The sequence below is a fragment of the Ptychodera flava genome, chromosome 5, assembly GCF_041260155.1.
Source record: "Ptychodera flava strain L36383 chromosome 5, AS_Pfla_20210202, whole genome shotgun sequence".
NCBI classification, from domain to species: domain Eukaryota; kingdom Metazoa; phylum Hemichordata; class Enteropneusta; family Ptychoderidae; genus Ptychodera; species Ptychodera flava.
The window spans coordinates 47,107,075-47,124,661 of NC_091932.1; the positions used below are offsets into that span (position 1 = coordinate 47,107,075).

The following is a 17,587-nucleotide window of genomic DNA, read 5'->3' on the forward strand; positions in this document are numbered from 1 at the left end:
TATCTTAAAATTCCTGCTACACAAACATGTATACCTTGTTCTGTGCATATACAGGCAATCAGAATGCCACATTTTGCTTGTGGAAAATCTTACTGAACCTCTGCGACCATCCCCATGACCTAAGAGGTTGACCATGACCTTTGAGTGAATGACCTTCACAAAGCTTTATATGCTTCAGCTTTGCATGGCTTAGAAGTGAATTCAATTGTTGTGTCTCTTTGTCAATTTCACACAGCTTTGAAGGTAATATATTGAGGAGCAACGTACACTATTCAGTTAATTGGTTTAGCAAAGGAGCTTGTGCAGTGCTTGTATCCTGAGCAGTGACAGAACACCATTGCATATGCACTCAACAAAGTAGTTTAAATAGATAGCCGGCGCCTCATATAATACATGTAAGTTTACAGGCTTTGCAAGGTGGACACAACACCGTCAAGGTATTCAGATTTCTAGAAAAAAATCACTGCATTCATTATTGATTTATGACCTGATTACAGAAAATTGATGTTAATTATATAATGAGCTAATCATCAATAAGTCACATTCCTCATACTTCAGCATATAGATTTGTAAAGACTATTTAAGTGACAAACCCTATGAGAAAGCCATATCCACTACCAACTTACTAATTGAGCTAGTCTATGTCAAGCAGGCAAAGGATCTCAGACAAAAAATAGTTCCTATTGTACGGTACACAAATACACTGTTGCACAAGGATGAATACAGGACACTAAGACTACATGGCACAGGGTTCATATGTGTAAAAGGCTCTTTATGTACAATCTTGTTCTTTGTGTACTAGGTTTTCATGGTCAGTTTGAAAATGTACCAAGGTTTCCACAGTTGTTTTGTACTTATTTGTTTCACAGAAATTGTCATGGTATTTGGTTAAATTGGGAGACTGCACAGTCATGTGATGAACCGTGAATATTATTCAGATGAATGATACTTGTTCCTATGAGTTGGAAATCTCTCTACCACCACAAATCAAATTGTTGAGATATCTTGGCAAGTAGTGTCAGCCTACTAGAGTTCAACTTGAATTTTGTCATTTTCAGTGATTTTTGGACACCGTGGTGCGACGCACTAAAGGTGTCCTATGTCGCTACAATGTCTCTGTGTGTGTCCGTCTGTCCGTCCGTCTGTCCGTCTGTCCGTCCGTCCGTCCGTCCATAGACAGATTTTGTTCCACTCATAACTTAAGAACCCTTAGGTCCAATGTCATGCAATTTGGTATTTGGTATTATCATGATGAGACTTAGATCTGATTAGATTTTGGTGGGTGTGGCTTATTAATTAATTGCTCATTTGCATATTTATGACTTTTTTCGTTCACGCAGATATCTCAGAGACGCCTGGAGCGATTTCGTTCAAACTTGGTAAAAGGATAGTACTCTACCTCATACAGATGCACGTTGATTTGTTTCACAATGTGATCAAATTTGGCCGTGTTAGAGGACTTTTTAGTTTTCGCCTCCATAGACTCCCCTGTATAAGGCAATCCATAGACTCCCATGTATAAGGCAATCCATAGACTCCCATGTATAAGGCAATCCATAGACTCCCATGTATAAGGCAGTCCATAGACTCCCATGTATAAGGCAGTCCATAGACTCCCATGTATAAGGCAGTCCATAGACTCCCATGTATAAGGAAGTCCATAGACTCCCATGTATAAGGCAATCCATAGACTCCCATGTATAAGGCAATCCATAGACTCCCATGTATAAGGCAGTCCATAGACTCCCATGTATAAGGCAGTCCATAGACTCCCATGTATAAGGCAGTCCATAGACTCCCATGTATAAGGCAGTCCATAGACTCCCATGTATAAGGCCAAGAAAAATAAAAATTTAGTTTCTCATCGTATTCATATTGCAAAAAGGATGCAGTGACACAGTTTTTAGTCCCCACAGATAAGTCCAGGGGCTCATAGATTGGGTCATGTCAGTCAGTCAGTCCATCCATGTGAGTCCATCCGTTCACGCAGATATCTCAGACGCTTTGACAAAATGTCACGTGACCTTTGACCTCAAATATACATATTTGTCCATAACTCAGTAACCACAAATGCTACACCCTTCATATTTGGTATGATGGGACACCTTATGATGCCACATATTGTACCTCATTAATTATGCACATATCTAATTTTGAGCGAGCCAATAGAGCTAGAGGTCTGATTTTTGGTATATAGGGATAAGTTAGCAATACAATTTTTTTGACAAAATGTCATGTGACCTCGGTGACCTTTGACCTCAAATATACATATTTGTCCAAAACTCAGTAACCACAAGTGCTACACCCTTCATATTTGGTATGATGGGACACCTTATGACGCCACATATTGTTCCTCATTAATTATGCACATATCTAATTTTGAGCGAGCCAATAGAGCTAGAGGTCTGATTTTTGGTATGTAGGGATAACTTAGCAATACAATTTTTTTGAAAAAATGTCACGTGACCTCATGACCTTTGACCTCAAATATACATATTTGTCCATAACTCAGGAACCACAAGTGCTACACCCTTCATATTGGTATGATGGGACACCTTATGACGCCACATATTGTACCTCATTAATTATGTGCATATCTAATTTTGAGCAAGCCAATAGAGGTAAATGTATGATTTTTAGTATATAGGGACAGACTATAGGATAGAAATTTTTTGACAAAATGTCATGTGACCTCGATAACCTTTTACGTAAAATACACGATTATGTCAATAAATAAGTAACCACAAGTGCTATGTCCTTTATATTTAGTAGGATGGGAGACCTTATGACAACACATGCTTTACCTCGTTAATTATGCCCATATATAATTGTGGGCAAGCCAATAGAGCTAGAGGTCTGAATTTTGGCATATATGGATTAATTAGCAATACAATGGGTTTTTTTTTTCAAAATGTCACGTGACCTTGATGACCTTTGACCTTGAATATGCATATATATGCATAACTCAGTAACCACAAGTTCTTTACGCTTCAATTTTGATAGATAGTAGACCTTAAGATGTCACATCTTGTACCTCATTTATTATGCACATATGTATTTCTTGGCTGGCCAATACAGCTAGAGGTCTGATCTTTTTTCCCGATTTAGAACCATAACTTAGACATGCCTCTTGTTTCAAAATGGGAACAATGACATCGACCTATGTGTCCATAGATCTGAACATATACACTCCAGTGATACTTCTTAATGACCTCATTTCCCTGCCCCATCAAGACTAATACTCCTATTACAAGTGGGGACTATGTCAATGTCAATGACTTGTTACTTCTATACAGAATATTATCTCACATAGTGAGTGTCTGAATATTGATGTATTCCAAAGCACATTCTGAAAGGACTCTTCTGGAATATACAGAATATTATCTCACATAGTGAGTGTCTGAATGTTATTCTGAATTGTATTCCTAAGCACATTCTGAAAGTAACTCTTCTGAAAATTTCACATTCTTGCCACTGCACCATCTCCCTAATACATACTGATGACCCACGGTGTCCACTCAAGTCTCACATTGATTTTTATTGTTTTTCCAGGTTAAGGTAAAAATGTTATTTTCTCACAAAGCAGTCACAGGATTGGTGTAAAACTTGATTGGCAGGTGACTTTGAATATTCTCATTCACTGAGAAATTAGTGATATTCTAATTTTGTAAATTATGTACAAAAAATAATTTTTTCATGAATTAATGGTGGTGTTTTTGAAATTTTCCAATTAGGTTCCTGAAAATTGTCTGACTGGAAGTCATTGATCATAAACTTTGTTCATGTTTTTAGTTAAGATCAACTAACCAATATAATAATTACACTTTTTAAACAATGAAAGACTGATGAGTGGACCTTCTACATGTATATAACAGAAACAGTGTAAGGTATGTGTTTGATTATCAAATGTGGTCATGCATGAAGGGTTATGGTATGTGACATGTCCAATTGTAATTGTTCTCACCCAATAATTGAAGTCAAATTTCCCTTTTCTATCACAATGATTTATCCTGAAATTTGCATACATAATTTTCTCTGATACAGTATTTCTCATTTTCAGCAAAAATATTTCAGTATTGAGGCTTCTTGATAGTTTTTATATGTCCAACTTGCTTCTGTGCTGATCAAATTGGAGCATGTCATTGACACTATCTTTATGCTTTTTTTTTGTTTTATCTTGAAATTGCAAATGAAAGACTGGCTATTTCGGTAACAACTTATGATTTTACAGACATAAAATTGAAAAATGATACCATGATATAGAGCAAACGAAAAGGTTGGCAATACCATCATGTTGAAAAAAAAGTAGGCACAAAGGGCAAAGGACTCCTGCACTCCAAATAACTGAACATATCTCACCTTTTACTCATAAATAAAGTTATAAATAATCACCTCTAGAAAAAAAATCAAATTTTACATCTACTAATTTTCTTCTACTTTTAGTCAGTCACTAAGTAGTATCTCCAGAGTTCAAATACATATGAATAATTTGTATTGCAATTTCTTTGAGGTCATGCAACTTTTTATGTTATTTTGACTGGACTATTTGGCAAACAAACACCTGCCAAGTATACAACAAAGTAAAGGTACATTGTGCATAACAAAAGCAAAGGACTGATCAAATTTGTTTTCAACAATACCCCAAATTTGATTTTCAGTATGTCAGACAATAGATACACATTTAAGGCATTTTGGCCAGCACAAGGTCAGCTTAAAGTTTAATAATATACCATCGAGAGGAGTACCCATTTTATAACTTGTGTAAATAATTCTAGGTACTGGTAGGTCTGGTGATTGGGTTCCTGTTTGCCATGGACCACTATGGGTCGTCATAATTTATGTCCAATATTAGGGTGACCTTTGACCTTTTCCTATGTAACAGCAGCCACTGAGTTTTCTGAATCGCACAACTTTTTTATGGGCACTTGTCTTAGATTAGACCTGGGAAGTCCAAAAGACTGCATTTCCCCTGGGCTCTATATTGTTTTTATTTGAATGAAAAAGAGAAGTTTATCCAAATCTTTATTCATAAGGATAAACTACCCTTTGTGAAATATATTTCTGACACTTTACTTTCTCCTCCAATCAGATGACTTTCTTCTTCCATAAATCTCTGTCAATGTTTCTGGGAGCTTTGTTATTTTTGCCTTACCCCACTCCATAAGTGTGTTGTTAAGCAATAAAGTTTTTGATCATGTCTTTTCAAGAGCAAGCACAGGGCCGTAGGTTGAGCGTGCCAAGCTCATGTGGTTCATTTGTCCACAGAGGTCACTGCTGTACCTCCATGTCTCATATCACACACACTCGTTACATGCGTGGATATATGAATAGAAAAAAGTCTTTAATACATGTCATGGAGGTGTCCTATACATGCATACCTACCATCACAAACAGACGTGCATTGTCACGTGCAGAGAGTGCTATATTGTTGAAAGATAAACAAACTACAGCATCTGTCAGGTATTCTGACTAAAAATATGAATGTTAAGACTTTTTGGAATTACATACCGGTACGCATCATGGATGAGTTGTAAAAATTGCATCATGGAGGTTAAAAGATTGTCAACCGTCACGTAATATGTGAAATTATATCATGACACCAAATTAAAGTCAATGAGTGGTTCTGGGACACATGGGTCACCCAGCTTCAATACCAGCAATGACGACATATGATTGGTGGGGTTTTTGCGCCTGTTACCTAACAGTAAAGGAGCATGTTAGGATCACTTAGAGACGAGTCAGAGATGGCCGTTACATCAGATGACAGGTCATCCTTCTGGAAATGCAGGCTGTGCTAATAGGGATGAATGCAATAAGTGAACTTTACGGAGGGAGGCTGTCAGTAAAATATTTAATGGATGAGTTGTGGCAGTTGTATAACTCCGTATGTTATAAATTACAATTTTGAAACTAATGTATTACGTGAAACCCTGAGATGGGATTACGTTATTGAGTGGAGAATGGTGGATTGGTATTTTGTTTCCTTGCGCAAGACCAAAAAGTTCCTGGGATAGTTGCATATTTGATTCCATTCGTTCTCGACATACTTTTTACACTTAGGCTTATATAGAAATGAAAAGTTACTAAGATAGAGGTAATAAAAAGGAAAATATGGCACACAAACAGTGAACATTTTTATCCATAATGTGTATGTGCGGAGTACTACCTCAATACAGTCTGAGAAGGGTCTCTATGACATATATATAGGACTAAAATTGGCTGTGGCAGATTTTCTCTGAGCCAAGTCAGATGATAATATTCATTGCAGTTTTGCAGCTGTATTGAAGAGGTTTTGAAAGATAAACAATCGGTTGACTAAGGTATGTATAAATTTTATCAAAGTGCATTTGCACTGCTTGTATAGTTCATATAACTGTCATGCAAAAAATACCCAACCTGCATAATATTCTAACGAACTCATGAGAAATTCATTTTTCATGGTGATAGAACAGTTTTAATGTATATACATGTGGAATTCTTGACATATTGCATTAGTATGGTAGTTCTCATTTAATATTTCTTTTCAGTGGCCCTTTGTCTTTTTTTGTCTGCATGTTTTTTTTGTCTTTCGATCTTTTCCTATCTTGATGATTGCAAGGGTTCTGACAGCAAAATATTACAGTAATACCATCATACAGCTGATGACTACAAAATGACACTTGCATGGTGTCAAAGTCAGGATTGTCTCACTTGTTAATATGTCTTTGTTTTGTTCTTACTTGATAAAAATTATGAAGTCATACTTCTTTGAATTGAAGGCCTTATCTCCAGTGATAGTGTCTCGTCTGCGAATATGGTTCCACTGTAGCAGAAGTTTACCTGAAGAGTTTCCCATGTCTTGCATCATGTTTTCACACCAAGGGTGATTCTTGAAATGTCTGTTGATTGTACGTGCCAGTCTGCACTGCTCCTCTCAGTCATTGCAACCAATTTTAATCCAAAGATAAATTTGATATGTCTATCATTTATTATCATTGTTTTCAACTTATTTTTAGTCCTTGTCTAGCAATTCTGCTCTTAGTCCAATAATTGCCACGTGGCTTGAGTGTAGAAAAAATTATGAAAATCCTTAAATGATTTTATTGCACACAAAAAATAAGCTGCTACTCCCACCCCCAAAAAGGACATTGGCCCAGTATCAGAATTTATTATCGATTGCCACACTCGAAACTGGCACGTATTGTCCATGTAAGCGTGTCAGCCAACATGTTCTGAGTGATGTTCTACAATCTATACATAAAAGGTTAACAATCTACAGGTGTGAAATACTCTAAATCGGTCAATCCAATCAAATACTGGGTCAATTGGTTTTTGGGCAAAGATCGTTGTTTGCCCAATTCTTTTCCTCCATCATCCGATGGATGAGATGCCCAACCGCAGGAACCCATACAGATAGAGTGTGCCTTGGAGCAAATTACCATGCTAGTACCGGTACATGTACATGCATTGGTCCCCTACTCCTGCCATAATCAGGTCTCGAATGATATCTCACCATTTTTCAATAGTGAGTGCAGACGTATCCAGTAATTTAAACTCTCAAAATGATTAGTGACTATACGTAACTGTAATTATAAACTGCATTTCTCACAAATTTGACAATGTGGACTATCCTAACGGTACATTGCTAGCACAGTATAACCATTGGTTAACTGTACCACATACTATTAGTGGTTTCAGGAACCACCTGCAATGGGTACCATTTTGGAGTATTGGAAGATATTATAATTTGGTCCAAAATTATAAAAAAATCCTACAGAAAAGTTCACAAAAATTGGTAAAATATCGCATAAAATTTTGGTTGGAAAAATTACAAGCAGTCAAAGGGTTAAGGAAAAATTGATATGGTACTTTGTGGACAAAGTCACTCTTTTTTGGCTTTTTCATGCATTTATTTGATATAAAAGTAGTTTGTGCTGTTTAATTTCTTGAAACATGCTGAAATGAATATCACAACCTTGAAACTCTGATTCCCTGCCTTACGTTTTGGCAATTTTGTTTGTCATAGGAAGGCAAGTCAGAATAGAAAACTCTGTAGATATCGGACATGATCTCTCTCTCTCTCTCTCTCTCTCTCTCTCTCTCTCTCTCTCTCTCTTCTATGTATATATTATTTATATTTATTTATTGCTTGCTTGTAAATACAGGATTTACATCACATTTGTGGCAATAAAAGTGTATACAAAAAATAAGTTCAAATTTTTCTCTAATAAAGATAAAGTATTACAGTATAATAATAGTAGCTAATAATAAATATAACTAGGTATTTCTTTGTTTATATAAAGTAAAAATATAATCTGCAAGTTGTTCATTAAAAGATAACTCTTGTTTTGTAAGTAGAGAAATAAGCTGATTTTCAGTATTGTCGTTTGGGAAATTGATTTTACTGAAAAAGTTCTTTCTTTGGACTTGGTTTTTCTGACAGACTAATAAAAAGTGTGTTACATTTTCAATACTGTTGGTGTTACACTGATTGCAGTATCTTTCAGTAATTGGGGTTTTTGGAACAGTGTGTATCCCTTTTTCAATTATTAGATCATGATTGCTAATGCGAAGTTTGGTGAATAATTTTCTTTTCTCACCTTGTAACTGTGTTAAGTAGAGTTCTAATATATATATATATATATATATATATATATATATATATATATATATATATATATATATATATCCACTTAAATTTAAGCTTTGGTGTTTTTCCTTCATTTCTTTCAGATAGAGATAAAATGTTCTCTGGAGAAAACTTAACTATCGAGCATTGGGATGAAGGTTGGGCGGTAGGAAGAACTGCATTCCATAAATCAGAAGTCCATAGGTAAGTTATTTCTCCACAGCTGCCAGAGTTTGTTGTCTTTTGTTAATTAAAGCTGTTTCCTAGACTGTAATGGTTCAAGAACTTTAATGCAAAATGATAAAATGGTAACGTACCCAGTACGTATCACCTAAAGTCCAGTAAGTTGATACTTTAGAAAAGTTAGTAAAATTTGTGATGTTTCATTCTGTTTCTATATAGCTTTGATTTTATTGATTGATTTATGAGTCCCCATAGACGAATCCAGGAGACTTATGGATTGCCAATGGGCTCCATCCCAGCATCTGTCCAGGCAGCTATCTCAGACATGCCTGAGCCAATTCCTTTCAAACTTGGTACAATGGTAATGCACCATGGCATTTATATGCATACACTTCATGCATGCGTACACTTCAATTTAGTTACTTCCACTGGCAAATTCCCAAATTACAATTGTCATTGTCAATGACTTGTTCCATGTGTATCAGGGTCATTGTTATCACTGATAGTTCAAATTTTCATAAAAACTGTCGACTCAATTGTCAACAAATAGAGAGAGTAAACACCTTAACAAATGTATAAGTAGTGTTGATAAATTAAATACTGGATATTTCCTTGTGCAGAAGGGAGTATTCTCTGCATGTTTGGATTATGTTTCAGCGACCCCAACCCAATTAATCCTTCCCCCCCCCCAAAAAAATATTAATGATATTCATACACATGTATGCATATACCCAATATGCATCTAGTCACAAATCACCGTGCAATCCTTCATGCAGTATGTCACAGGGCAAGATACGTAGAGAAATTAACCCAAACAAGTAAACATTCAATTTGTAGCATTTGTAGCAAAATGTTGGTCTGATCTGTAATGAATAATATAACTTGTGTACTTTTTATCCAATACTTTACAGCACACTGTTGAAGCACTTCAGTAAACTGGTTGATGGACGGAGTGACTTGAATGTTTTCCTGCCACTCTGTGGTAAATCCCATGACTTGAAATGGTAATTAGAAAATAACATTTCATTGATTAAATATTTTGTGATCATTAACTCACAGTATCTGTGGGCAATATTGTTCATAAATTTATAGCATCATACCCATCTGTCATCCAAAAATCGTAAAGTCATTTAGGATCTACATCAACAGATCAATGTCGGATGAAAATGTTACTTCTTTTAGTTTGGAGGTGGGGATTTTTACCCCAAAAAGTTTACCATGACAAGAATGATATTACACTAAATTTCTATCAGACATTGAACTTTTGATGTTGCCCCTTATAGATAATTTAATTGGTCATTTTTCTAAAAACAGTACTTGTTTGTGTTTGCTCTGAAAGAGTAACTGTTGTAAATGACTGTGAATAGACGGATGAGTATTGTTTCACTCATACATTAAAATATGAAGATGTACAAATTCAGATCGTATCCAAGCTAATGTCACAGGGAAATTTTATTCGCAAGATGCTTCCAAAAACTTCCATTTTACAAGTTTTAGCTTCAAAGAGAAAAAATCATTTTACCTCCTCAGAATATCAAGTGATATGTTGATGGTGGAGTTAATCCTCTGATAAAGTCAACAAAGTATAGATGGTTTTATAGGCAGTGTGATTGTTGACTGAAAAAGGAAGTGGCATCAAGTGGTCAAAAGTTTCAAGTAAAATATTGAGTAAAGGGAAAGGAGACCACTGGAAGTTATAATTATATGCATTTCTTGGAAAGCAGATCATAAGTTGAATAGGGAAAATGATGTAAGACACAAGTATTGTTCGTACAGGGCCCCCCCCCCCCCCATCATTTACCTGTCTGTCAAGATGCAGCCATATACAGGCCATTATCAAGGTTACTATTGTGCTGTGCATTTATCAAGTCCTTCATTTCATTAAAGATATTTCACCAAATCAGCAGCAACATGGATCAGTGGTTTCCAAAATGCTTGAACCAGTGGAGACTATTTGACATCATCATAACTTTTTTGCATTAATATTTTTTTAATTTATCACAGGATAGCTGACCAGGGTCATCGAGTAGTTGGTGTGGAATTCTCGGAACTTCCAATCAGATCATTCTTTTCAGAACAGAAGATAGAATACACAACCACCCCCATGGAAGATATGCCAAATGGAATGGTCCATACTGTAAGGAATTTTAAATTTTTTTGGTTTTCCCATATTACTGTAACCCTTTTAAGTTCAAATCAGTAAAAACAGCATAAATTACCCCTGAAATATTTCAGGCACAGACGCTTAAATTGAATGTATAAGGTTGAGTCAACAAAATTTTGTTTGTTCATGTCTAACATTTAGCTTATAAGACAAGTCAGTTTAAATCATATTCATGCATGTTTGAAGTTCTCCAAATTATCAAGTCTGTGAGAATCCATTGATATATTGGACTTGTTACATCCTTTGCTAGCGTAAATAATGTTTTAACCTTAAGCAACAAAAGAAAAGTAAATACTGAAGGGGCTTAATTGACACTGTGCATTAAGTTTTGTGTAGATGTTCTTCTGAATCAATCAAAGTATGTTTGCCTAGGTGTGCCCCATGCAATAATGGGGGAGGAACTTGAAACTGTTGCTGACCAATTGTTTAAAAAAACATTTTACCTCAACAGTACAGCATAAAAGAAGTGATCTTAAGACGGGCTTCAAAAACTTAGTGTATGTGATACATTCAATGAACTAAACATGGCTAGTACATATTAGCTTCAGTCAAGGGTCTTGCACAATGCCATGGCATAATTTCTAAACACATTTCCTGAAAAGCCACGCTTTTTCAAGTCAGCTCTATGTTTACACATCTATACACATGTTCATTGAAAGTTGTAACTTACATATTCAGTTTACATGAAAAACAGCATTGAATATTTAGAAGCTCATTATGGTGTGATTGTCTTTGCTTGAATTATTTGTTTTACTTTCAGAGAAACTTGTGTTCCATTGACAGGAGTAAAACTGCTGAAAAACAATGTCTGGATAAACATGTTCAGACCTATTTCTAGCTCTCCTCTCTCCTCCCCCTCAAATATATCAAATGGTTCATCACTAAACAACATTCCACCCCATGCATTGTTATTACCACAGTCCCCCCACCCTTTGTGACTGAGGGACTGTGTCATTAATAAGCCATATGATTGTCAAATTATAGTTTATATGATAGGTCTCCCTACATCCTCATCCACACTGTTCCAAAAACCCCAATTACTGAAAGATACTGCAATCAGTGCAACACCAACAGTATTGAAGATGAAACACACTTTTCATTAGTCTATCAGAAATACAAAGTCCAAAGAAAGAACTTTTTCAGTAAAATCAATTTCCCAAATGACAATACTGAAAATAAGCTTATTTCTCTACTAACATATATTTTTACTTTATATAAACAAAGAAATACCTAGTTATATTTATTACTAGCTAATATTATTATACTGTAATACTTTATCTTTATTGAAGAAAATTTGAACTTATTTTTGTATCACACTTTTATTGCCACAAATGTGATGTAAATCCTATATTTACAAGCAAGCAATAAAAATATTATTATTATTATTATATTAAGAACTTGGAACGTGTAAAACAGACATGAAAAGTGTCCTAAAGTGATGGAGTTACTTTTTAATTTGCACTTTTTCAGAGTAAAGATGGAAAAATCAAGTTGTTTCAGTGTGATTTCTATTCCTTTACTGAGTAAGTTAAAGGGACAAATTCACATTTTTTTCAGTTTTTTAATGAGTTTTGTTCAAAACGAAAAGTTGTTTGTATTGACTACTTGAAACACTGAAAATACAGGGAAATTGTACTTATTACTTCCACTTTGCTAGCAGCCAGATGAAACTTTCATCAAAAGATGTAATTAAGGATTTCTACAATAAAATAAGTGTAAAACTCTCACAATATAGGGATTGCACTGCCACATAAAGCTTTGACCGTATGCAAGATTTTGTATTGAGATCTTGCTACGATATTCACATAGATAAAGATAAGCTTTCACGTCCATAATTGTGACAATGTTTATTTGCAAGAGGAAACCAAGTGGCAATAGAAGTGCATTTGTGTAAAAATTATGAACAAAATCATTGGTTTGCATCCTTTAAAATGCTAATGTTGTACACTGCTGAAGTTTAAGAAAATGCATTGCCATCAGATCAAAGTTTTCCATTTCTTCTTGATAGAACAAGTTCAAAAAAGAGAGTGACTTTGTCCCTTTAATATAGTATATTCATGGAGGTTTTCCATGTCATCTTAATGTTTACATAACATCACTGCATAAACACATTTGATGTAAGTGAATTTTCTTATTTTCATCTGACATTGCTGGTCAAAGAGGGCGCTGTTGCAATTTTGCTATACTAAGCTTAGTATAGAGCATTGTAGTTATTAAGCAAGGAAATTTATCTGTCCATGGCAAATTCTTTTCTTCAAGCGTATGCAGGGTATCTTTCCATTTTGGGATCTTCCATGATATGATGCGAAATCAGCCATCATCACATTTATTGCTTTCTAGTAATCATTAAAAGTTTACTTTCTATTTTTGTCGCAAGTTTTTGAATAAAAACAAGGTGTTTCATCAAATAAACTACCAAACGGCACATTTCAAAAGGAACTTACATATATCCTCAAATAAAGCTTTCCGACCATATTTTCTGAATTTATTTATGATTCATGTCCTATGACATGAGAAACGTCATAAGTTGTTCCAAATTAGACTCCATATTTTGGACAATCTATAAACTTAAATTCATTGATCATGTTCAGTCATACTATATGCCAATTTTCCCAATGAAGTGCTGTTTGCACCATAGGGTAGTGTACTGCACTTTTGTAGAAGTATAAAAGGCTTCAAGTATAAGGAAAGCTTTGAGCATTTAAACTTTAAAGGACTAAGTTTTAAAAAAAATTGTTTAAACAACTAAGTCAACAAAGTTGCAAAATCTTTCATTTCACTGATTTGCTGAAGCAAGAACACATGCAGGAACTAATTGATAACTTCTAATTTACATGTAGACTGTGTCTCTCAACAGAGAGTATGCTGGGAAGTATGACATCATCTGGGACAGAGCTTCACTTGTTGCTATCAATTTAGCAGACCAGACAAAGTAAGTTTAAGGGTCAGTAACTTTAACTTTCGCTAATTTTTTACTAATTTCAGTACGGCTGCCTGTGGGCCATATTGGATTAGGTTGTAAAACAAATTAAGGTCCACCCATATGTCATAGAGGGTATCATTACTTTTGGCCAGGTTTGAAAGAGTTTGCTTTGGACAATGTCAGAGAAATGACTCCGGTGTACAGAGGGATGCACAGACAGATTGAGGAAAGCACTACAGAGCCCAAATCATAAGTTTCCCTGGTACAACCGCAGGGACTAAAAATGAAAAAGACCAGAAGAGAAATACAGTAATGTTATGATTAATTAAATGACGCATTATCATTTCCATTTATGCCAATATTCCATTAAGATATGCTGAAAAAGTGATTTCACTTCTGAAGCCAGATGGTGCCTATCTACTCAACACTTTTGATTTTAACCAAGGCACTTTTCAAGGTAGGATTCTTATACTTGAAATCATTAGCAAGCAACAGTTAGATAAACATCGCATGGGGATCTCTTTAGAATTCTATGGGAACTTTGCAGGATTTTGGAAGAAATTTCAAACATTTCTCATATATGGCTGTCACTTTGGACTTCTCGTGGATATTTGTAGGATCTCTGGAATTTTTACTTAGAACAGATTCTCATACTTGTCCCATTGTTTTGTTAGGATTTGATGGAAATCTTGTGAACTGTTTTGAATTGAAAGAGATAGGAATCGGACCACCACAAACAGTCCTGTATTGAGTATTGTCTGCAAAAGTTTATATGGAACAGCACATTCCTCATATTTGTCAACATCAAGGCTTTGCTTTGGAGGGAGAGGGCTGGAAATGGCCCAACAGAGCACATAAGATTTGAGTTGTGTCAGTCAGTCCTCACCAAACTTCAAGAAAGGATAATTTGTGCATTTATTGATATATATTTAAGAATTTCGATATATTTATTTTGATTTGTAATGAAAGCATTTCTCACGATGCAGTTTTTTACATATTTTCAATTTGATAATTTTTTTCTTGCTATTCCAACAGGCTGAGAAGATTATTATAATGTTTATTTCCTTTTTTCCTCATTCAGCCCCTCCCCACCCAGTGCCTTTCAAAGCTGTTCAAAGTCTGTATGGTAAGTATACATAAAAATCTGAACTGACTCATAAAACTTTTCTTATATCTATCTGATATACTAGTGCCTTTTACCATACAGTCATGCACTTATTTTAAAGGGAAAGTTGGGGCATATTTTAGAAGGGGAGAAGTGTCGGTGCAAATTTGCAGTGTGATTTTAATGTCTTTCCTTAAAAGAGAAGAAAAGAAACCAAACATTCAGACAATAATTTCTTTGTACAAAGAAACCTTGTACTAATTTGTACTATATTATCTTTTCTTGTTTTCACCAGGAAAAACCTGTAATGTTGAGTTCCTAGAAGAAAATGATGTTACTGCAGAATGGAAGAAGATTGTATGCATTGAATATTTTCATGAAATTGTGTCTTTGTTGAAACAAAAGTGAAACTTCTTTTTGATCAATGAACCAGGGTGTCTCAGATCTTGAATTCTTGAAAGGGACGATTGCAACTTTTGTGATGTTTTCATTATTTTTAACCAGAGAAGTGTGTAATATTTCCCTCTTTTAATTTCTTTAACCCTTTGAGTGTTGTAATTTTTCTCGCCAAAATTTCAGTGTAACATTTTACCAATTTTTATGAAATTTTTCTGTAATTTTTCTGATGGTTTTGGACCAAAATGACATGACTTTTCATTGGGTACATTTTTTGACCAAATTTTTGGAAAAATCTGAAAAAAATGTAAAGATCTAAAAAGAGTCCTTGGTATTTTTTTCTGTATTTCAGGCAACAGAAATTGACTTTGGAATTGAAAAAAGTTAATGAACTGGGTGTAATGTTGAAATACAATGTATTAACATTGCAAACACAAAGCATTACGTACAACTTGAAGTGTTGTTGTTGTTGATAAATGAATGCAGTCTGAACAACAGGCTATTCCACACAACAGTTAACTGTCTTTATTCAAATGTTTCAACTCTGTATGCATTTCGACAAAATTTTGAGTAGAAGAACTTCTGTTTGACCAAAAAGAAGGAAAAGTGAGATTTCATCTCTTTAATGTCCATTTTAATGATTTTGATCTGATGAAAATACCCTTTGAAAATCAGCAATAGACTAGCTCAAAGATCATAATCATGTTGATCTCAGTGTTCTTGCTGTACTGTATATATGCCAAGACTTGAAGTTTGTGAAACAGCCACCATCTCATCCTGTGTATAGTAGACTGAAAGGTCAAGTCTTGTGTGCCAGCTCCCAGGGGCTCCACCAACTCAATCTTGACTCTAACCAAGACTGAAGGTGCAATGTCTGTTAAATATCTCTTCTCCAACAACAACTTTATCAGTATTTGTTTGTACAATCTAGTTAGCTGACAGTGCAATGAGGCCGGGCACTGTAAGACAGCCCATTTTCTCCCAGAATGCATGATGAAAACTATGTTTTACTCTGTAACTGAGCATGATATTACGTTAATCAGCTTAAACCTCATTTTCCCTGTTATGTCAGTTTTGGGCAGTATACTTACACTGTGATAATTAGCCTATACTTCCCTGTCAGTCATAGTCAGGGTCAGAAGTCCTTCAGTCCAAAGTGCTACTGGTGCAGAAGATGTCTGAAATTATATTACTACTGTTTTGTAAGCTTATTAGAAAGCATGTTTGTCAACCCCGCTTTCACCATTCCCTAAGGTTCCAATGCACCAATGTCACTGACTTTCAAATAATGCAAAAAAGAAAAATATTCCAAAGATGTGTTACTTTTACCATTTGTTTTGATTATACGCAAATCAAATCAACATTTGTACAGGAATACCTTGAAAATGACATTTCAGAAAGATGGCAGAAAAGAAAAAATGAAATGCGACATATTTAACCATTCTGTTATTTCTGTTGCAAGATTGATGTTTTGATACGTTTTAGTTATTTGAAACCATTCTCTACTTCTAGCATAGCATAAACTTTATATAGTACATCTAAGATATGTGAACAGGTTAGACAAAAATGGCTTACATGATAATTTTATCTGTTCGGAATTTCAAATATATTGAACTTCTAGTATAGAGGATCATCTATATATGTGTGTACTTTAGACAAAAACGACTAACACAATACTTTTTAGCTCACATTTGGTATACCAATGTGAGGTAATCGTATAAGCTGAATCAGTTCATTTGCATGCCATTTGCATGTCTGTATGTATGTATGTATGTCTGCATGTATGTATGTCCGTCCACGTCAAAAACAGCTAAACGGCAAAACCTACTGTCTTAGTATTTGGTGTACAGGCGCACCTAGGGGTGGAGATGTAGAATTTGTTCAAATGAAACTTGTCAGTGTCAAAAATATTCAAATGAAGGGAGAAAAGGAAAAACCCTGCAAATTGCTAAAACTCTGTAACCGTTGGTCAGATAGGGTTGAAACTTGGTGTGCAGGTTCCTTTAGGTATTCTAAAGTAGGTGTTTAAAATTTGGGGTGAAATTTGCATATTTCTATTTTTCAGGTAATTTTTTCAGTTTTTAGTCAAAAAATGTTTAAATCTGAAACCACTCATCTGATTACTTTGAAAGTTGGTATACATGTTCCTCAGGATGACCTCAGTCAAGTGTATACAAATTGAATTGAAATTTTCATATTTGTAATTTT

The 17,587-nt window shown here is 34.9% G+C and overlaps 1 protein-coding gene across 3 annotated transcripts; it reads left to right on the forward strand.

Moving 5' to 3' along the window:
- Positions 1-263: 263 nt before the first annotated feature.
- Positions 264-15,893, forward strand: LOC139134134 (thiopurine S-methyltransferase-like). 3 transcript variants are annotated; one of them, XM_070701053.1, is made up of 10 exons: positions 264-395; positions 6,269-6,320; positions 8,717-8,812; positions 9,703-9,795; positions 10,796-10,928; positions 12,426-12,478; positions 13,813-13,887; positions 14,250-14,335; positions 14,960-15,004; positions 15,279-15,477. In XM_070701053.1, the coding sequence occupies exons 3-10, from the start codon at positions 8,724-8,726 to the stop codon at positions 15,389-15,391; spliced, it is 687 nt and encodes a 228-aa protein (XP_070557154.1). In that variant the 5' UTR covers positions 264-395; positions 6,269-6,320; positions 8,717-8,723; the 3' UTR covers positions 15,392-15,477. The 3 variants fall into 3 exon arrangements, with proteins under 3 accessions (XP_070557154.1, XP_070557153.1, XP_070557152.1); XM_070701052.1 differs by lacking the exon at positions 6,269-6,320 and having other exon boundaries at positions 267-395; positions 8,713-8,812; positions 15,279-15,893; XM_070701051.1 differs by lacking the exon at positions 264-395 and having other exon boundaries at positions 6,184-6,320.
- The last annotated feature ends 1,694 nt before the right edge of the window (positions 15,894-17,587 follow it).